This window comes from Cricetulus griseus, chromosome 2 (assembly GCF_003668045.3).
Source record: "Cricetulus griseus strain 17A/GY chromosome 2, alternate assembly CriGri-PICRH-1.0, whole genome shotgun sequence".
In the NCBI taxonomy this organism is placed as follows: Eukaryota; Metazoa; Chordata; class Mammalia; order Rodentia; family Cricetidae; genus Cricetulus; species Cricetulus griseus.
In genome coordinates this window covers 337,162,641-337,185,074 of record NC_048595.1, presented here as the reverse complement: position 1 = coordinate 337,185,074, position 22,434 = coordinate 337,162,641, and the positions used below count along the sequence as shown (strand labels likewise).

Below are 22,434 nucleotides of genomic sequence, written 5' to 3'. Positions count from 1 at the left end.
TCAGTCAGTCCATTCTTTATCACAGACCCCTGAATAGCAACCCAGTGGCTCTGAAAGATTTAATCTTTCTCCCTCCCACAAACCTCCTGGGATGTAAAATTCTGTCTCTCCAGGTCCTGGGATTGCTGCTTTCCCTCCACCCCACCCAAAATTAATGTCCTCGTATAGCAACTGTAACTTTTCTAGTCATTAGTCATTAACCCCTACCCAGAACTTGTATAGGATGTGTTTCAAGAGCGTTTTTTACAGAATTTAGAGACCCATTGTTTCCCACTTGGCCTCATGTGTGCCATTATAAATGAGCTGGTTGGTCAGTGGTTTTTACTCTTTATTTGGTGGTGTTCTAGTAAGAGAATCCAGATGACTAAACTAGAATTAAGTTTGAATCATTTAAGCTCATATTTCACTATCTCCTGAGAGAGATACCTACTTTATTGTCCCAGAGTTGCTATTGGGGAAAAATAATGTCAAAGAATATTTTTAGGGCAGAGTCCTAAATTTTCTGATTAGGCTTACATAAGCTTCCCATCCTTTTTGTCGTCTTCATTACTCAGGAAGCAACTGAGAAGAGGTGACCCCTTTCTGGGGACAGCTGAACTTGATGACCAGCCTGCCTTACTCAGATTTTTGGACAAGCAGGAGGTGAGGGAAGTAGAGTGGGAAATTAATTTTGAGTCAATGTTTGAGGAGGTTATTGTAATAGTTTGCATGTCAGTATTTTGTGGGAGGTAGGAAAGCATCAGAGACCACCACCTTCCTGTTACCCAGTTATTATAGTGCTTTTGTGATTAAAAAAAGATGCACCATTTTCATACTGTAGCTAGTCCAGAAAGCTATACATGTTATGGTGTTCATGGACCACATTCCTGAGCCTTGAAGCAGCTGGTCAGACTGGAGCAGCAAAAGAATGACCTGAAAAGATCATTAGGGTGAAGCTACCACACATAGCTCCTAGATCTGTATCAGGTCGCAAGTAACAGCATTCTGTGTGAAGCCATGTCATGTCTTCACAGTAGACAGGCAGTCTCTTAGGAGGTAGCAGAAGTCAGGTGTGAAGTCTGTGTCAGAAAGAGTGTCTTTACTTTTAAGACCAGTTTGTGATGATGACTGCATTAACACATTCAGAATGTTGGCTCTTGGTATAGCTATGACAGCCTGGGCAAAGCAGGCTTGCTTGTTTAATAGGCTGCTTCCAACATCTGATTGCAGTTAGTCTTAATAAAGAATAGCCATTTGTCGTGGACCTTTAAATGAGTAACTCAGGAAGTTTTTGAAACCTCTCTTTTCCCTGTGATTGTGACTTTGGAAGTCGGTGTCTTCAATGTGCCATGCCTTTCCGTTTAGCTCACCAAATAGTTGAGCCACTGACAACAGCCCGTGTGTCAATAAAAATATAGCACAATAAATGATGAGGAATGTTGGCCAGAGCTATGAGGACAGCCTACCAAGCATCGCCGCTATGTCTGTTTTGGCTTTCATAGATACCGTTGAGGCTGAGCACCTGCAACAGAAAGCCAACTACTTTGTCAAATTAAGCATTTCTTCTTGACTGACCAAAGACACTTGTTGGACACTTCTTACCATGTTAGTCACAAAGTCTGGTTGACTCAATATGAAATGGGACTTTCAGACTGGAAGACTTCAGCTTTCCACAGGTTGGGTACCAATTCCAATATGTGACCAGCAGCATGCTAATTGCTTCTTTTCAGAGGAATTGTAGCTTGTAGCTGTGACTAGTCTCAAGTTTAAAACCCCAAATCTTGATGAGATACTGCCTCCCTACCCCAGTCCTTCCAACATAATTGAATTGCTCTTAGTCTCCACGTGTGTAAAATCCACCATGGATTTTGTTCTGAAAGTGACTGACAATCAGGATAGAGAAGAGAGAAGGTAGAGACAGATGTGGACAGTAACAGCCTGCCAGTATGCAAGGCACATTTGCTTTTGGTTTCAAGCACCCCAGAAGCTACATGTTTCTTGCCCCCAGCTATTGGTGTTTTCAGCCCACCTAATCACCTCAGTCAGCATTAAGGTGATACTCCTAAAAGCATGTGTTTCAGGTTCAGGGGCTTCTGATTAAGCTTCCTTCCCTCTCCATGTTGTTTTCTAGATGAGGATAACAGATACAAGTCTCCTGGCTTGTTTCAGGTTTGATTTGCAGTGACTTGCCTTTCTAAAGCAATACCCTGGACATGGGATGCCCTGTTGTCACAATGCTGTTAGGCTTTCGTGTAATTTTAACATGAAGATTGGCAGTGGGGAGGCAGAGGTTGGTAGCCTGTGGCTAAGACTTTTCCCTTGTTTTTTAGAAATATAATAATTTTAGTTTTACATTTTAATCTGTGATCTATTTAGAGTTAGTATTTATAAATGGTATGAGTTTAAACATTGAAGCTTATTTTCTAATATATGAGATATTCCAGCACCACCACTTTTTAAAAAGAGTGCCTTTCTCCATTGAGTTACTCTATAAACAATTTTTTCCCCAGAAGTTAATTTTATAAGTATTGGTTTGTTTTTGGACTTTGTTGTTTCTGTTCTACTAACATTTGCATATCTAATATTTTGACCAATACCTTTGTCTTGTTAGAGCTTTTAGGAAATCTTTAAATTGATCAAAATGGGCTGCCAAATTTTGTTTTTTTTGTTTTTGCCTTCCATATAAATTTAATTTTTTCAAAAGAGTCTTCTATGATTTTATAAACTTTTTAAAGTTTTGATCTTTTTATAGTATTTCTTAACCCTTAAATTTATATATTTCAGGAACAAAGAAAACTCAGCTCCATTAGAGGAAAATACCACAGGAAAAAATGAGGCAAAAAAAAGAAAGATTGCAGAAACTTCCAATGTTATCACTGAATCATTGCCATCTGCAGAGTCAGAGCCTGTGGAAATTGAGGTGGAGATTGCTGAAGGCACAATTGAAGTAGAAGATGACACCATGGAGACTTTGGAGGAGGTGGCTTCTACTAAGCAGTCTATAAAGTACATACAGAGCACAGGTTCCTCAGATGATTCCGCACTAGCACTCTTGGCAGATATTACCAGCAAGTACCGACAAGGTGAAAGCAAAGAACAGATTAGTGAAGATGACTGTGCATCTGACCCCATAAGCAAACAGGTAGAAGGTATTGAAATTGTGGAACTTCAGCTGTCACATGTGAAGGACTTGTTCCATTGTGAGAAATGTAACCGTTCGTTTAAATTGTTTTACCATTTTAAGGAACACATGAAATCACACTCCACTGAGAGTTACAAGTGTGAAATATGCAATAAAAGGTATCTTCGAGAGAGTGCATGGAAACAACACCTGAACTGTTACCACCTTGAAGAAGGTGGGGTGAGTAAGAAGCAAAGAACTGGGAAAAAGATTCACATATGCCAGTACTGTGACAAACAGTTTGACCACTTTGGACACTTTAAAGAACACCTTCGAAAACATACAGGTAATTAGCAAATACTTTATATTTTTTTTCTGCATTCACTTGAAGTCTAAATCCTGTTTTTCCTGGTGTTTTCTAATGAGCAGGGTACATACTCATTTCTTGAAATATTTGCTGCTTTAAATGCATACTAGTGTCAGCCTTGAAGATGATTGTCACTTTTACATGTCTTGCCCTTTTTTATATTCAGAGTAATTTGTAAAAAGCTTATTTGCTAAGTATCATGAATTATTGAATCCTAATTATAGTGTGACTTTATTTTTGTTTCCCATGTTAATAGGCATATTTATAAGCAATCCTAACATTTTATATATTTTCCTTTTTGTGGGAGCATACCGTAAGAGTGTGTGCTGTATTCTGTGGGTGTTGAGTGGGCATACAGGTATGTGTATACGTGGTGTGCACCTGTGTGTGGAAGCCATCGATGGATGAGTCTTTCCTCAGTTCTTTTCAAATTTATTTTTGGAAGCAGGGCCTCACTGACCCTTAATCAGCTCAGCAAAGTTGTCTGGTCAGGAAGCTTCAAGGATCTGCCCACACTGCCATTCCTGGCTTTTTACGTGGTTCCTGGAGGTACACATTCATTCCCTGTTGTCTATGCAGTAGGCACTTTACTTCCAGTAGTATATTTTTGATCCAGGAAAAGTTAGTCATCTACTTAAAGGCAAATATATCAGGACTAGTGGACAGCCAAGGGAGATAAGGTGTACTCTTTCTTGTAAGGACTATATCACTTTTTTTTTTTTTTTTTTTTTTTTTTTTTTGAGATAGGGTTCCTCTGTGGCTTTGGAGGCTGTCCTGGAACTAGCTTTTGTAGACCAGGCTGGCCTCGAACTCAGAGATCCACCTGCCTTTGCCTCCCGAGTGCTGGGATTAAAGGCGTGCGCCACCAACGCCCAGCCTATATCACTCTTGAAGAGGTCCCAGGAAGCTTTTCTTTGGTCACCATAGTTCTATGTCACCCCTCCCACACACACACACATACTCACTGGATTCCTTGTCCTTGCTTTTATTCCCCAGGCATTCCTTGCTAGGTTTCCTAAGTCAAGCACAGGACCTACTACCAGTGACTTAAATTTTTGCTAGTCTCCAAACCCTGTATAATAAGAGTATGGAGAAAGCAGTTACCATGAGCTGCTAATTGTTGGTTTTCTAGACAGTTGTGCCCAGGTCTTGTTACATGCAATGAATAAGGCCATTTGGAGTGTTGATATTGAAATAGAGCATAGATACATATACCATTCAGAATCTTTCTTTGATACTGGAATTTGGATAGCTATTAGTGTTGAATGTTTTATTATTATTCTTCCTCCTCTTCTTCCTTCTCCTCCTCCTCTCACTGTTCAAAGTCAGTTGTTGTCCACTAATGGAAATTGAAGAATCAGATTCAGAAAAGGTGTTATTCCTCAAGATCCTGCCCCAGTGATGACGACTCAGGAAAAGTAGTGTGGAAGCAGATTTTCAAGCAAAAGAGTCATAGAGGAAAGCATGAAAGCAAGTTGTGTGCACCTCTAGTAGACGAATGGAGGCTGTAGAGTTGGGTCAAAGTAAAGGAATACCAAGAGATTGTTGGAGCAGGTCACCTGGGCAAGTGGTTTATTTAACGGAGTGACTATAGGGCTGAAGAACTTTATGGTCTTCAAAAGGATGAGAGATAACAAATAACTTAGTTAGCTTTATTAGTTATAAGTTGTAGAGCCATATACTCCCTGTAGGGTCCATTTAGCACAGAAGCAAACTGAACTTTGCCTTGTGGCTTAAATGTGTAAGCAGAAGGGTCAGGTTTCTGTTTTAAAGCAGTGACTGGCAAAGTAGATTGATGTGAAACAAAAGCTGTTGGTCTGATGAGGAAGTCTTGGAGCAGTCTGAAGAATGCAAGATTAGGTAATGGCAGCGGTAGTGAAAAAGAGGCAGAGGTTTGATAATAGTAGGCAGGAGCCACAGGATTTGGTGATCGCTGAGACTTGAAGGTGAAAGACGGTGACTCCAGCAGGAGATGACGGAGAATACCAGATCCCTTTGACAGCTATATTTGAAGAAGAACCTTGAGGTGACTTCAACATGTTTTTCAGTAGTTGTTCCCTACTTTCCAAGGAGAATCAGAAAATAAAAATCGCAGTTGAGTTCTGGCTCCAGACTTGACAGCTACCAGGTGATGAACATGGTGGGTCACTTTCTTTGCATTAAGTTTAATAGTACACATCCCACAGATATGACAAATAGAGAAGTGAGGAAGCACTCTGAAGACTAACAGTCTACATGTCTTTAAAAGAAAAAAAAGGTCAGCTATGCAATGGTGGTGCCCGCCTTTAATCCTGCACACAGAGGTAGGCAGATCTCTAAGTTCAAGACAGCCAAGGCTACGCAGAGAAACCCTGTCTCGACCCCCTCAAAAAATCTTCTGACTATTTCTAGATTTTACCAGTCTTATTAAACTAATTGTTTAATAGAAACAGCTCAGGGGTCATGCAGTGGAAAGTGATTCTTTCCTACTTATGATAGATCTCTTAAAAGTAGCTAGCTATTGGATCAAAGGGATAACCTTACTGGAAAGCATTGTTTGGCTATACAAATCATTGGGGGCAGGGTTAGTGGTAGAGAGTGCTTGCCTCTTTGCATTATTAAGTGACTGTAAGCACATACACTTCTGCCATTTCATTTTAAAAGACTCACCCCCCCTTTTCTTTTTAATTTTGCAAGTTCTCATTAAGTAGCTCAGCTGCTCTTTTTGCCTCAACCTCCCAAGTGCTGGGATTGCAAATGAAACACTTTAGGAGGGCTTAATTGTCTTTTACTGTGGCTTCATAGTTATTTTAGTGCATAGCTCTGAGTAACCACAAGGTTTTTGCTAGAGTTTGCCTGATGTGGTGTATGTAGTGAGCATCCTGGTACATTTATCTTTATACACATGCTCTTGTAAGTACCTTTAAAGGCTTTTTATTGTGTGAATTGTACGTGTGCACTTGCCACCACATGAGTACAGAAGTACCAGGTTAAAGAGATCTTGACAAACATCAGAATGCTTTTACTCCTCCCTTCCCTCCCTTCCTACCTCTCTACAAACATACATGCACATGTGTGTGTAGCACATGTATGTATCTGCATGACTGTATGGATGTGGCACATGGTTAGTGAGTGCACTTCTGTATATATATGTTTCTGGAAGCCGGAGATGAACTTCAGGTATCTTTCTCCACTTCATTCATTCATTCATTCATTCATTCATTCATTTTGGTTTTTTTGGAGACAGGGTTTCTCTGTGTAGCTTTGGTGCCCGTCTGGAACTTTCTTTGTGTAGATCAGGCTGGCCTCAAATCCACCTGCCTCTGCCTCCCGAGTACTGGGATTAAAGGTGTACGCCACCAACTCCCGGCCACATTGTCTTTTCAAAAGGCTGTTACAATTTATGCTTATAGATTTCATTGGTAGCCCACTAATAAAAAATAATCATTTTGTTGAGCATATTTTTCAGTTTTTCTTGAATTAGAGAGTTCCCATATAAACATTAATTAGGTATTACCTAATTTTTTCATCATGGGCAAACTGTATAAAAGTTGTATCTATTTTATTGGGAAAAGAACATGTGACTTGGTAATGTATGTCAGTCTACTCGAGTATTTTGGTCATATCAGAATGTCGTGGGTCATATCGGAAAGCCTCTGACGTCTTGGTTCTATTATCAGCAAATACCATTGCTGTCTTTGAATCCCCCTACTCTAGACAATTCTTGTCTCTCTACCTCAAAGCCTTTCAGCTCATCCTTCCCATTAGTTTATTTACTGATTTCTGTCTTGACCTGAACCTTGTCATATCTTTTCTTTCATAGAAGGATGTAGGTGGAGATTTCCTGTCCCATAACCTCTCTCAAATAATCGCCCAGAGGCTTAATACTAATTACAAATGCTTGGCCAATAGTTTAGGCTTGTTGCTAGCTAACTCTTTCATTTAAATTAACCCATATTTCTTATTTATGCTTTGCCACGTGGCTTGGTACCTTTTCTCAGTGCAGCATGCCCATCTTGCTTCTCCCTTTGTCTCCTGGTGACTCCAGACTCTGCCCTTCTTCTCCCACCATTCTCCTAGTCTGGCTTTGCTGCCTAACTTTATCTTGTTTAGGTATCTTTCAGAGATCCACCTGCCTGGCCAGTCAACTTCTTTATTAAACCAATCACAGCAACAAATCTGTACAGTGTACAAAAGGATTATCCCACAGCAGAAGAATCCTACTTGTGTTTAGAACCAGCCTCCACATTGGAGTCATTGCATGTTGGAATCCGTTTATCCTTCCTTGTTAGTGGACAGTGCTGGAGAAAATACTGCCTCAGTGGCAGTTTCTTGTCTGATATATCTTTTTCTATCTAATTGCTTCTCCAGATTCCTGCTGTGTATTCCCTTCCCTCCACTCTCAAGTTGGCATAGCTCTTTTTATCCACATCTCCAACAGCTTTCGTTTTCTTCAAAGACCAATGCTGAATCTTACAACTTGAACATGCCATCTTCATTCCAATCCTTTTTTTCCTCTTCCCTTGCAGCCTTCTCCCACACAGAAACTCAACAGATGGTGATTTCTCTTAGAGGTCTCTTCCAATCCTTTTTTGAGGGGAAGGTGTTCGAGACAGGGTTCCTCTGTGTAGCTTTTTGAGTCTATCCTGGAAAGCTCTGTAGACCAGGCTGGCCTCGAACTCAAAGAGATCCGCCTGCCTCTGCCTCCCAAGAGCTGGAATTAAACTTCTTTCGAACCCAGAGCCTTGTGCTTGGTAAACACTCTACCACTGAGCCATAGCCTCAACCCTACTTCTAGGCTTTATTGAAAGAACTCTGTACAGTTTTTACTGCTGCGCTTCTCATTAACTCCTCCATTCTGGTTAAGCCTCACCCCTTGGTATCCTTTGGCAGTTCTGTTTCCACTGTTAGTTCATCTGCCTGCTTCCTTAGACTCTACTCAGGATTTTTATAATTATATAACATGCTAAGAATTTTGCTCCATCTTGGAAGTATTCATTGCCACTGAAAATGACTCTCCAGAATTGTCTATACAACTATCCCTTGGGAATCTCTACTCTGCTTTGACTGCCTTTAGAAATCAAGTTAGTGCCCCCCCCCCCCATTTTAAATATGTCTGGGTGCTTTCCTGCTGTATGTCTGCACATAGAGGCTAGAAGGCATCTCCTGGAACTGGAATTAACAGATGGTTGTGAGTTGCCTTGTGTGTGCTGGGAATCACTCTTCGGTCCTCTGGAAGAGCAGCTGCTGAGCCATCTCTCTAGTCTCACTTATTTTTTGAGACACAGTTTCATGTAGCCCAGGTGGCCTTGAATTCAGTAAATACATTGTCCAGGATATATCTTGTACTTCAGATATAACTGTCTCCACCTCCCAGGTACTGAGATACACCCAATTTATGTGGTGCTAAGGATTAAACCCAGGACTTTGTGGTACTTTGCAAATAAACTAAATGGCCTTTCCCTGCATCCCCACTACAAATTTCATTGGAAGCCCTGCACTCTTGGTTCTTGATATGAGGTGGCATGCTAGGTCAGAGATTTGGGAGTCCTGATCACTCCCTCCTTACTCATCTACTCTTCCATGCTGTACTTTTGTGCTCTGACAGAAGTCAATTTTCCTTCAATCATTCTATTCCAGGCAGAATTGCCCTGTTAGCTCTCTCTTTTTCAGTAAGTCTCCACGGCTTTGAATTTATTTTCATGAAAGTGTTCAAAGCATCAGCTTATTGCTTTGTTTTTAGTTTTGTTAGTTTGTGTAGCCCTTATATACCATCTTAGCCTCCCTGGTGCTAGAATTAAAGGCATTCTTCATCATGCTTCAATGAGTTTTGCTTTTTGGGACAGCATTTTGCTTTGTTGCTCCAATTTGCCTCAAACTCATATAATCTTCGGCCTCTGCCTCTCCTAAGAACTGAGATTATGGATCTGTTCATCCCTGTCCTTATTTTTTATTATCGTCACCTAAGTTAGACATGTGATTCACACCTGTACTTGTAGCACTTGGAAGACTGAGTCAGAAGATTTTAAGTTTAATTTGAACATAAGGAACATGGTGAGACTGTATTTCAAAATATGGAAGGGAAAGCACTCAGAGGCAGAGGTACACAAGAAGAATGACCATAAGAGTTTGAGGTCAGCCTGGCATATGTGGCAAATCCTGGCCCCCCCCACCCTCCCCCCCAACACACACTCTCAAGCACAGATGAGTATGAGCTGGGTGTAGGGGTACAAACCTTTAATCCCAGCACTTAGGAGCAGAAGCAGGTTGGACCTCTGAATTGGAGGCCAGCCTGGTCTGTAGAGCCAGTTCCAGGACAGCCAGAGATGAATAATAAAGAGACCCTGTTTCAAAGAAGATGACAACTTTAAAGTTAGCTAAAGGTGTGCCTCGATGGTAGGTCATTTTCCTGGCATTCATGAATCCCCAGCTCTGCAAAAGAATAAAAAATTTTAATAATCAAAATGATTAACTCTCATACTTGCCTTTGCTAATGTTCTCAATTTATATTGTATAATTTTTTCTTACAATAGGTGAAAAACCTTTTGAATGTTCAAATTGTCATGAGCGGTTTGCTAGAAACAGCACTCTTAAATGTCACCTCACTGCATGCCAAACTGGAGTGGGGGCAAAAAAGGGAAGGAAGAAGCTTTACGAATGCCAGGTATGTGTGGGTGTATTTTGTACTCAAAGAGGAACTTACTTGCAGTCACTGGAAGGGCAAACTAAATAGTCATGACTCACAGGGTTGACTTAGAAGTTTTTGACTTGACAGTAGTGCAGAAAGCATGTGTTCAGTAGAAACCATTCTTGGAATTTTGAAATCTGATCTTTTCCTGAATTAGTGATACTCAGTAGGACATTCTCTTGTGATACCAGGCAACAGCAAGCCTCAGCTCCCAGTGAACCTTGCAGTCACAGTAGTAAACAAAACTGGGTGGTAACTCTGTGACCTCAAAACAGCTGTATTCTGGGCAAAAACAAAATTGTAAAATCCTTAAACACAGGGATTTTTGTTTTGTTTTTTAACTTCAGCAGCTCTTGACTGTGAACTTTATTGGTGACAATGTCCTGTTGCAGTGTCAAGGGGTTGGGCATGCTTGTTTGTGCTGCTGTAGTGTCCGGTAGGTTAGGTGCAGTAAATGCTACAGCATTGCATGATAAATCAGCACGCAACTCCCAAGTCAAACAGTATCAGCATCTCAAGCAAGTTGAGCCTTGGAAAGATTTGGGAATATAGAAAAGCCTTTTACTTTGTAATGGTTATTGGATTTTTTTGGTTTCTTTCCTTTTTTTTTTTTTTTTTTTTTTTTTGAGACAGTTTCTGTTAACAGCTCTAGCTGTCCAGGAACTCACTCTTTAAATCAGGCTGGCCTCAAACTCTCAAAGATCTGCCTGCCTCTGCCTCCTTAGTGCTGGGATTAAAGGCCTGTGCTACCACCATCTGGTGGGTTATTAGAATATTTTTGTTGTTTGTTTTATTCAACCCTAGATGGTGAGTGTTAATAACAGTTGCCCTAAATAGTATAGTAATGCTTATGAATGTGCAGGTTTGAAGAAGAAGGTCTGTCATAGCCCAGGCTGGTCTCAGACTCCCTTTGTAGCTGAGGGTGATAAGTTGAATTTTGATCTTCTCTGTCTCTATCTCCCAAGTGCTGAGGCATGGGCCACCACACCTGGTTTGGGAGAATAGTTGGTTGGGTGTTTATATTTGTTATTGGCAGTGGGCACAAGTGTTGCAGCACATGGAGGTCGTAGGACAAATTGCAGGAGTTTATTCTCTTTTCACCATGTGGGTTCCAGGGATTGAATTGACTCAGGTCTCCAGGCAAGTGCCTTTACCATTGAGCTGTCTCACCAGCCCACAATTAGTTATTTAACCATAGGAACAATTATTAGTATCTGGGAGAGCAACAGGGAAAGCTGACAAGATACAATAATGATCTCTTCCATGAGTAGTATATTTTTTGTCCCAAACAATGTAGTGGGTCTAAATCTTGAAGCTTAAGATTAGACCCAGTACTGTACCTTATTTATGCTTGGATCTCCACTTAGCTAATCTCAACCCCTTAGTGTATTTTATGGAGAATAAATGTATTCACATTTGCTTCAGTTTGATTATAAGTATTATTAACATAACTATATTTGGTGATTTCAGGTCTGTAATAGTGTGTTTAACAGCTGGGACCAGTTCAAAGATCACTTGGTAATACACACTGGAGATAAACCCAACCATTGCACTCTGTGTGACTTGTGGTTTATGCAAGGAAATGAATTAAGGAGGCATCTTAGTGATGCTCACAATATTTCAGAGCGTATAGTAACTGAAGAGGTCCTTTCAGTAGAAACACGTGTGCAGACTGAACCAGTGACATCGATGACTATCATAGAACAAGTTGGAAAGGTGCATGTGTTACCACTGCTTCAGGTCCAGGTGGATTCAGCACAAGTCACAGTGGAACAAGTCCATCCAGATCTGCTCCAGGATGGCCAAGTGCATGACTCACCTATGAGTGAGCTTCCAGAGCAGGTCCAAGTGAGTTATCTGGAAGTGGGCCGCATTCAGACTGAAGAGGGTACTGAAGTGCATGTGGAAGAACTGCATGTTGAACGGGTAAATCAGATGCCAGTTGAAGTACAAACTGAGCTTCTAGAAGCTGACTTGGATCACATGACCCCCGAAATCATGAGCCAAGAGGAGAGTGAGCCTAGCCATGCAGATGCTGCTGAGGCTGCTGTGGAAGATCACGAAGATGCGGAGGGGTTAGAGACTAAACCAAGAGAATATTCCCAAGCTGGAAAAGCAGAGGATGACAGAACATCTGTGCCAGTTTTAGAATGAAATAACAATTGTATTTTTAAATTTACATTTGGGGTAAGCTGATGGGCAGTGTGACCTTAAGCTATCAGATAAGTGGACCAAAGTTAAACTATTTCCTGTTGTGCTGAGCTGTTTCTATGGAAACAGACTGATGTCCTTCCTTCCAGTTAATGCCACAGAGTGGGAATATCTCTTATAATGAGTGGGAGCTTTGAGAAGTATATTTCTGGTAACTTAAATGAATTATATTCTTATTATAGTTGGGTACGAATGCATCTATTTTCATTGTGGTAAGGGTCTCCGTATTCTCTTCCCTAGGTCATGTCCTTCCTTAAATTCTTTGCATATTATAAAAATTATACATAAAACCATTAGAATACATACATTTGTATTCTAATGCATGCTAGGAAATTGAGTATGTAGGCAACACAAAGCTGCATGAGGGAAGTGCATTGTTACTGTGCAGTTAAATGTGGGGTCGGGCTGGCTTTATTTTGAACAACATTCTTGTCTATCCAGTGGTTACAAATGCTGTCTCCGAAATAGAAACGGTGGTGGCAGAATGTTAAAGAAAGGGGAAAAAAAAAAAACAAAAAAAAAACACCCTTGTGCCTTTTCAAAGCCAACAGAACTTCAGTAAAACATCTCTGGTTCTTTCAAAGTTTGTGTTTTAAGGAGCAGTGAGAACTGCTCTGGTACTTGGTATTTTTTGCTTATAATGACAACTATCAATTCTTTTTCCTTTAAGTTACATTGAAATGTTTTCATTTAACGGCAGCTGAAGGGCCATTTTCAATTGCAAAAATTCATTTGCATCTGTGGTAAACTTTATTTGATGAGAAGTTGCACTAGTATTTTACCACCGGATGAAAAAAAATTAGATGAGCATCATTTTTAAATTAATGTATTTAAAATAAAGTACAGAGGAAAAGTATGTATATAATATATCAGGCTTTGTTTTGAATGGAATCTTTTCCCCCCAATCCTTAATGTAAAGATTTTGTGCTATAACTTTTAAAGCCATACAAATAAGAGTGCTAAACTGTGGACTTAAAAGTAGGTGTGTAAATATTTTTAATCAGTATTACTTGGGAAATAAAAAATATAGCAACCACAAAATCAATATGCTATTTTCTTTACCTGTTAAATACTGGGAGATATTTACATTTTAAAGTAAACTTTAAAATTATGTGTTCATGACTCTTTTTCTGATTTATTCTCTTATGTGTGCAGGTGCTTTGCTTGAATGTATGTACACTATGTGCATGCCTGGTACTTCCAGAAACCAGAAGATTCTTGAACTGGAGTTAGAGATGGTTGTGAGCTGCCATAGGGTGCTGGGAATCAAACTTTGGCCTCTTGGAAGAACAGCCAGTGTTCCTAACCACTGAGCCATCTCTTCAATCCTCTTATTTTTTTTAATTATGAATTTGGTTGGATATATTTCATGTGTTTTTGTGACTCAGTAGAAGATTAATACATTGTTCTAACCCAAAAATTAGCTAAAAAGGCAATGACACAAGTTATAGTTCTTAACTGCACAACAAGAAGTGGGTATTTTGTTTTTTTTCTTTTAAGTTTATTAGTGCCTGTTTATTTTAAACAATTTACTTCTTTTTAAAGTGTAAGTTTAAAGGATCAGTTCAAGAATACTTTTGGTAATCCTGGCATTAAGTATAACAAATCACAAGGTATACTGAACAAGTGTTTTGTGTCACTCAAGTTGGCACATTCAGATGGAAATAAGAAAGTTGTTTATTTTAAACTCAAAACAGGCTGTAGAGACTTCAGTATGTTTGCTCTGTTTAGCAGTTGAGTTCCTACTACAAAGCTCATTTATATTTTCTATATTTATTATAGAAAGTCACTGTTTCAGAGTGAGCTGTGGGTATATGCTTTAACCCTAGCAGAGCATGACCCCAAACATGTCAATTACCAACTAGTGTCTAGTGAATTTTGAGTGTTGTAAGCAGTAAGTCTAGGTATGAAAATTTAAACACGTCCTCTTTTAAGACCTGTGATCACAAAATAAAGATCAGAGTCAAAGGCACTTCACAGTGTTGAAATAATCACTCATTCCTTTGCCCCAAAGGCTAGCTTGTTCAGGACGAAGTTGGATCTGACTGCTAACGTTGAGGAAAACTGCTCGCTAGTATTGAGCTGTTGGGTGAATGTGCTTTGTACTTGGCAAAATATTTTGCATAGAACAAGCTCTTAAAAACAAATCTATATTTGCTCCAAGTAATAAATTGGGTGCTTATTCCTAGAGTGTTTTCCACTTAGTTCCCATGGGCCTTTAAGCTTAGGTCTGTCTAGAGTGTGGGCAACTGCTCTGTGGGGTACAGTGTTTGCATTACAGAGCTTATGTCTCCCCTACTCACTGAACAGCAATTCTCAGACACCAACCGGCTAGGTGTCCTGCAATTCAGTTCTAATTACCCAAGCTTAGAGCAGAATTCCCCAAATTAAATTCTTTAAAGTTAATTTACATCTTCAATTAACATGGCAATGTGGTCATAAAGGTGTTCAATTGAAAATAGTCACACTGCCCTCGATTCCTAGAGACATACAGCCAACTGACTGGAAGCACTCATCATGCTCAGCCAACTGTGAGCTGGGTGATTCCTCGAACCCCACCCCAAAGCTCAGTAATGCCCTAAAACACCCAGGAACCAGGAAATCACTGTACTTAAAACACCTGCACTGTTGTGGGAAAGGATTCTGCTCAGGAACAGAAGAGATGCCTCTCTAGGTGAGGGTGTGGAGTTTTGTGTTGTTGCCTCCTCCAGCACACTGATGTATTCACCAGCCTGTGAGCTCCCTTGTCTAAAGCTTCTAGAACCTGGGCTGATACAGTTGTCTATCTGTGGTCACTGAACTCAGTTCTGTCTGTAGCTCCTCTGTTTACTGGGGGGGGGGGAGGCGGCGGCGGGGCGGCATCTGAGTGAGGCTGATAGTTGTGGCCATTGTTACCATCGGCTCCTCAGATAGCCAAAGGGTTATTCTAAGTCACAGAAGACATCCCGGATCAGGTTCTAAAAGCTTTTTGAGGTATATTATACAGTCCAGAGACACTTTTTATAGCATCACCAGATGTTCACAGGAAAACTAAATCCAAACGTTAATACATTTAAAAGCCAGACATCTTAGACATAAGCAAAAGCAAGAAGGTTCTCATGGCTTAAATAGCTGTCAAAGATTGCGTTGTCATTCACTCTTAGGAATATTTTCAGGAAGATTTAGCACTTCTGCTCCCATCACCCTTAATTTAGAATTAAAGGTTCTCAGGCTTACAAGTGTCCATCACTAGACTGTACATTTTTTTTTAAGTTTTATTAAAGATTTTATTTAGTCTTCTGCCTGCATGCCAGCAGAGGGTACCAGATCTCATTCAAGGTGGTTGTGAGCCACCATGTGGTTGCTGGGAATTGAACTCAAGACCTCTGGAAGAACAGTCAGTGCTTTTAACCCCTGAGCTATCTCTCCGGCCCCCCGGAGCTCTGGTTTCTTATTACCTCAATTTCTTAAACGAGCCCCTCTGCCTGGAAGCCATGCTGAGTGTGTGACTGAAACCCCAGTCCAGACACTAAACCTTCCTGGCAAACAGCTTTGGAGCTGAATCTATGGATTTTCATGGTGGAAATGGATTATGATATTTCCCAATTTTTGTCTGTCCCTTTGAGGATTCTAAGGTCTCAGCTCTTGAGGGGATGTCAGGTAGCTAGATAGGGACTAGTGGCCTTGGAAGCCCTTGAGGATGGATCCCTCCCTCACAGTCAGCTTTAGACCCCACTTCCCATTTCCCGGCTAATATTAGGAAGGAAAACATGATCATAAGCCCCTTCTTAGGCCTCCTAGAATGTGGAATAGCCCTGGCCCTGCTAGGAAACATGACCTGGTCTGCCTTAGAGGAGAGCAATGCAGTTTGCTGCTGTTTCCTCGATTATGTGGGCCTGTCAGTCACTGTCCAGAAATCCACCCCAAGGAAAGCTGATTTACCCGGAATCTCACTAAAGAGATGGGAGAAATAACTAACCCATTTCACCTTAGTGAAATTAGGTACTTACCCTTCCCAGTAGACCCTCCTCCCTTGGTGCAGCTGCTTACACAACTCATGGCTGCACTGCTAGGCCTATCTAGTTTTCTAAGTTCTAACCCAGAAAAGTGTAACTTTTTATCTTTTTCTTTTGGATATTGCCCCAAAGCTTAAGTAGGCTCTTCTTGACATTCTGGGCTTTCTCTTTTACTGAAGCCCCTTCTCTACAGTGGAGATACTTGCCAACTTCCATTGCTGAACATATCAGATTTCACAGACCTAAACTCAAAAGACACGGCTTCTCTCTCTTCCATCTCCTCCCAGCAGCTGCTAAGAATTACAAATTTTATTAAATTCTCTCTCTGTCTCGAGACAGGGTTTCTCTGGGTAGCTTTGTAGACCAGGTTGGTCTTGAACTCAGAGATCTGCCTACCTAGTGCTGGGATTATAAAATTGTCGGTTTTTAAACTATTTAACTGGACTAAGAACTCAAAGGGGGAGCTTGGTTTGCCTGCAACACTGGTCAGTATAATTTTTACTTGTATTTTAATTTTAGTAAGAAATTTCAGTGTTAACCATTAAGTAAATAAAAGCTAAAAGTCAGGACAGCTAAGTAATAGGCAGGGTTAAGGAGATCACTCAGCAGGTAAAGCGCTCATTGCTCAAAGGCCTGCACTAGATTCCCACCATTCATGTCAAAAGCCAGGTATGGCAGCATGTCCCAACATCCTATCTGGGAGACAGAGACAGGGGCGTGCTTAGCCAGCCATGCCAGTAGAACCAAAGCTCAGAATAAATGAGAAACTCTCAGTGAGGTGGAGAGTGATTGAGACACCCAACTTTGATCTCTGGCTGCCTCATTTGCACAAAACATTTTTAAATAAAAGTGCCCAGAATATTGATAGAATTAAAACTAACAGAGTTAGTGGCCTCTTAGTCACTGACATCCTCCACTCTTTCTGTTGTTGCTGTTGAATTACATTTGAAAAAAAAAAATGTGGTTTAGAGGAAAAACTAAAACCATCCCAACCCATCAATCAAATAATATGTTGCCAGGTGCTGTATGCCTTTAATCCCAGCACCTGGGAGGCAGAGGCAGGCAGGCAGATATCTGTGAGTTCAAGGCCAGCCTGATCTACAGAGGGAGTTCCAGGACAACCAGAGCTACACAGAGAGACCATGTCTTGGGGGGAAAAATGGAAATAATTTGCTAACATTAGATGGAAATCATTCTAGATATCTCGGAGAAGGAGGAGAATGAGGGGGAAAGGGGGGAGAACTTTCTAAAAATTGGATTACTGCAATTGTTTTAGTTCTTTCTGTTTAATTTTGTTTGGATTTGACTATGACGAAACCAAAAAGGGGAACTGGCAAGACGGCTCAGCCTATTCACCTGAGTTCAACCCTTAGGAACTACCTAGCCTTTGAAGAGAACTGACTCTTACAAGCTATCCTTTAACTCCCATATGTGCACCGTGGCATCCATAACTGCTGCCCCCCAAGTAAGTAAAATAATTGTAGTTAATTTTTTAAAGGCACAAAATTATGGTAAGCTTCAGATAAATGCTTCACTACTACAACAATACTAGGATTTTTGTTTTGTTTTGTTTTTGAGATAGGGCCTCTCCCTTTAGCCTCCTTGGCTGGCTTGGAACTTGCTATGTAGACTAGGCTGATCATCCTGCCCCCACATCTGGAGTGCTGGGATTAAATAATGCACCATCATGCCTGGCCCACTATTGAGGGCCTTAAAGGGTTCTTAAAGGGTCTTATAAACTTAAAGAACAAACAACATTAATAAATACTAAAATTTATTAAAAATGATTTGATTTTAAGTCTCAATCCCTTCTGAGAAAATACAGAAGTGGATGTGGACTCTTCCCTCCAGGCTTAGCTGTGTTTCTATTCTCAAAGTAATAAAGGGGGCCAGTTTGGACGGCTGATAAGCAATGACTCAAGTGGTAACTAGAGAAAGAGAAGATCCATGTGAAGCAGTTACCTAGAATGTCACACAAGGACACAAATCTGCAGAAGGCAAGACAGAAGGAGAGGATCTGGTACATCTAATGTCCAGATTCTGAGAGGAAAAAATGACTGGGAAGGGATCTGATGGACTGTGTTCATGTGTCCCCCACCCCCAGTTCATACACTGGAATGGCAGTTCCTAGTTTGTTGGTATCAGAGAACCAGGTAGAGAATTAGGTCATTAGAGGAGAGCTAGCCTCGTGTGTGAGGACAAAGTTACATGAAAGACTGAAACTCTTTGGTCCCTTCTCTTAGGAGTCAATGAGAAGCTGGTAGTCTGCAGCCCATTAGATTGCCATTTCCAGAACTGACCGTTGTGGCACCCTTAGTTCAGACTTCTAACTGCAGAGCTATTGATAAAATAATGTCTATGGCAATTGATGACACAGCCCAAACTAAGATAATATCTTTTCCAATCAAAGATATTGTCAAATTTTGTAAAGACGTTCATTCTCAGATTTGGGTTTTACAAGGTTCTGAAACAAAATTTCCTGAGTTAGGCGGCACCATTTTTAGTTGCATATTTCACCATGTAAGAATAGTTTGCAATCTTAAAGGAAACGTCCACATTGTCTTCTAAGATTTGTCAGGTGTCATCAAAGAGGGAAGGAGGAAGGTTTTCTAGAGGTGGGAGGGCCCCAAGAATGGCCAGGTTCATATTCAGTGTGGGTGTGGTGTTCTAGGTAACAAGACTGGAAGATGAGAGTAGAATGGTCCAGTTTGGAAATAGGAGACTGCAGCAAGACAACTCAAAGAAAACTGAGAATGCAAGGGGCTGATGGAGTGGGGTCTGGTAAGCAATTTCTGACCGGTCTTACATTTCCCTTGCTCTGTGGCAGCATGGTGTGAGGGTTTTGTCACTGTGCCTGTATGTTTGGTCTGGGATGAGGGTCTAGGTTTCTATACAATTTTCCTACAAAAATGTTAGTCCAGCCGGGCAGTGTGGCGTATGCCTTTAATCCCAGTATTTGGGAGACAGAAGCCGGTGGATCTCAGTGAGTTCAAGGTCAGCCTGGTCTACAGAGTGAGTTCTAGGACAATCAGGACTGTTTCACATAGAAACCCTGTCTCAAAAAACAAGAAGTTATCCATGTACTGGCATATTTCAAGACTCAAAGGGCCCTTCAAATCTTTTTTTTCTTTTAATGTGCTACTTTATCTTTCATTTTATTGTTTTACAAAGAAAACGGGCTAGTGGTGGCATGCAGTACTTTACAATTCCTGTTTTTTAAAGACAGAGAACCCTTCTCCATCAACAGATGAGAAGGCTGTGGAAGCAGTCCTCCCAGGGTCCTGGCTTCCCTGCCCATGGCCAGTGTGTGGAGCTGTCCAAGGTTTTTTCTGTCTTGGCCATACTGTTTCTGACCTCTTTAAGGAGCACACAGGAAGTGGGGGCAGAAGGAACGACCTGCCCTAAGGACAGAGTCCTTAGGCTACTTGGGTTTCAGCCCCAACCCCAGCATTCTGCAGCTTCAGAATGTGGGAGTGAGTCATATGACTGTCTTTGCTTCAGTTTCCTTATCGACTGAAACAGGGTGCTAATACCAGAACCTACCTCAGGTAGGTGTGAGGAATTAGTCTATAAAATTACTTAATACAGTGTCTGGCAAATAGGAAAAAAAAATCTTCCAGTCCCTCAATTTCTGCCTCATAAGGATTTTAGATGTAGATTGTTTTGATCCTTATAATTTCACCCTGGTGTTCAGGAATGGGGTAGGCAGTGAAAGAACGTGGACAAATAGCTCACAGAACTGACATTAGACTCTTGGATCTAGCTGGGTCATTAAACCATGTGTGAGAGAGACTCTTGTCAACTGACGTTTCTAAACTCTGTTTCCTCCTCTTGAAATAAAGCACTTTAACTCTGGGAATTATCTTCTATGTTCTGTGGCCTCTGAATCAAACTCCCAGCCCTACACTCAATCCAGTCACCTGGCGTCCTTGTTTATAAACTAGAGAAATAGTATTTAGCACCTACCACCAGCACCAGCCCTGCCACCACTAGCGCATCACAGCAGGGAATATGCAGGCGACTAGGGGGACTGGGAGTAAGCTGCACCATGAGAACTAGGCCTGACATGTGCCAGGGATCCAGTCAGAGGGTGACAGGAGCACTTCTTTCTGCAGAGCTTAAAGCCTTGCCAGACTCACCCGGAGGAGCTGTCTGTCGCACGGTGCTTTGCAGTAAACCCCTGCTCTGTTGGAAGGATTACGGGCTCGTGTCGCGGTCACTTAGAGGCAAGGAATGGGAAGGCTGGGTCGAGAGCGCGCAGGAGTTGTTTCGGCAAGATGTTCCTGTTGACTGGCTTTCTGCAGCGTCTCCGCCTCCCTTCCTCTCCCTAGAAGGGAATCTACTGTGCAGCAGGCCCGGGAAATCTGCAGTGGGTGTCCCCCCTGCCACACTACACACTCCGCTTCTTTCTGCTCCTCCCTCCTGGCTGCCATAGAAACCAGCCTGCCAGGTCCAGGCCCGCGTCGCGCCGCGGTGGCCATCCAGGCTCCTTCCCCGGCTCCCCAGAGCCAGCCCCCCGCTCGGGATTGGTCCTGTTCAGGACGCTGAGGGACACTAGGCTCTGGTGGCGGAGCCAGAAGCAGACAGACAGCGGGGTTTGCCACGGCCCTGTGGGTCAGATCTGCTGCTCATCACAGCTCACAGAGGCTGTGCGACCCAGATGTCTGCGCCCCGGGACACCCACGAGCCTGCTCCAGTGCCTGCCACTCGGCGCGCCTAGCCTGGCCGCACAGCGAGCTCCCCAGGCGGCCTCCCGACTGAGGTAAGCGGGGGGGGGGGGGGGGGTCGTAGCCAGCGGCCGGGTGGCGCCAGCCTCGCCACCCCCAGGCTGTAGATGTGCGTGGTTAGAAAGAGGCACTTCTCCAGGACCGCAGAGGAGTAAGGGAGACCCAAGTTCTGATCAGCGGTGGCGGTAAAGTGGGGTTAGGAGAAGGTTAAGCGGTCCTGGGGATGTCCACCCGGTCAATCAGCAAGCTGAAGAAGGGGACGCTGGCACCAGGGCGCGGGCTCTCACCCCTGTGTGCGGGGCCCTGATCTGGGCGCTCGTGTGCACGCCTGTGTGAACGGTGCGATCACCCGGTCTGTGTGCGTGCCCACACGTGAGGCAGAGGGCAGCCGAGCGCCTCCGGTGCACACACCGGTTCTCTGGACCACCAGCCCAGATCTGTAAGTTTGTGACTAGGGCTGAGCATCTGTGTGACCTGGATTAGCAGTGGCAGCAACTTCTCACAGGTGTGGCCGGGGAGACGGAGTGGCACGAATCCTCAATGACAGCATGCACCACAATCCTGCCTAGAGAAAGGCGCTTCTTTGGGAAGACCTAACAATGTAAGAAGGAACTTCGTTGTTCTTTCTGGGTATCTCTCCAGGATTATTATAATGGAGGTAGAGGACTTGGAGGTCCAACCAGGAAGGGACTTCAACAGAGTCAAAACGCCGTCTGCAAGCAGAACACATTGGTTCCGATGGCAAAAGATGGATTTTCCCCTTTCCCTCTCTTCCTCCTCCTCTCGTCCCTCTCCTTCACCCTTAGTCTGTCCCTTTTCGAGTTTCTCCCCCTCCGGAGTGTAGTAGACAAGAGGGCTCTATGTTAAGCCCACCCTCCCCCACCCCATGTCAAAATAAGGGCGAACGAATCACATTCTAAGTGCTCACCGTGTAATTCAGACAAGTTTGGAAATTAAACAAATCGCGTTTGCACTGTGGGGCCTGGGGCATCCAAAGGAAAACAAACAAAGCCAGACGAACAAAAAATTAGTTCCGAGTTATGATTTCAAACGGGAATGTAAAACGGGTATTTGTTTATCTTAATAGGGATTTTAAAAAATGTTTGAAAATCCGAATACACAGTTTGCATCATCAGCATTCAGTGTGATTCACAGAAACACTTGAGGAGATGGTTTCTGTTAGTGTTGCAAAAGCCCTTCTAAATTTTGGTCGCCACGGTAACCGAAGAAGGCGCCCTGCACTTAGAGAGGCTGCCTGGCTGGAACCAGGAACTATTCCTGAAGGGAACATGTCCCCTCCCGTCGCCACGGCAATAACCAAATTCATAAGAAAATGTATATTTTCCTTAAAGTAGTTCAACTCTATG

At 42.3% G+C, this 22,434-nt stretch overlaps 2 protein-coding genes across 9 annotated transcripts in view; both read left to right on the top strand.

The window, feature by feature from the left end:
* Positions 1 to 13,467, top strand: part of Znf131 (zinc finger protein 131) — a 28,476-nt gene extending 15,009 nt beyond the window's left edge. For 2 of the 7 annotated variants that reach the window (XM_027401395.2, XM_027401394.2), the window contains exons 5-7: positions 2,764 to 3,446; positions 9,980 to 10,110; positions 11,605 to 13,467. In XM_027401395.2, coding sequence (XP_027257196.1) covers positions 2,764 to 3,446; positions 9,980 to 10,110; positions 11,605 to 12,288 — 1,498 coding nt within the window. In that variant the 3' untranslated portion in view covers positions 12,289 to 13,467. Of the gene's footprint in view, positions 1 to 554; positions 643 to 1,491; positions 1,656 to 2,763; positions 3,447 to 9,979; positions 10,111 to 11,604 lie in introns of those variants that run through there. The other 5 variants (XM_035440582.1, XM_035440583.1, XM_027401396.2 and 2 more) reach the window with 5 other exon arrangements.
* A 7,327-nt stretch (positions 13,468 to 20,794) lies between these two features.
* Nim1k (NIM1 serine/threonine protein kinase) overlaps positions 20,795 to 22,434 on the top strand; it is a 42,547-nt gene continuing 40,907 nt past the window's right edge. For both annotated transcript variants that reach the window (XM_027401403.2, XM_027401402.2), the window contains exon 1: positions 20,795 to 21,102. The gene's annotated coding sequence lies outside the window, so the exon portion shown is untranslated. The remainder of the gene's footprint in view (positions 21,103 to 22,434) is intronic.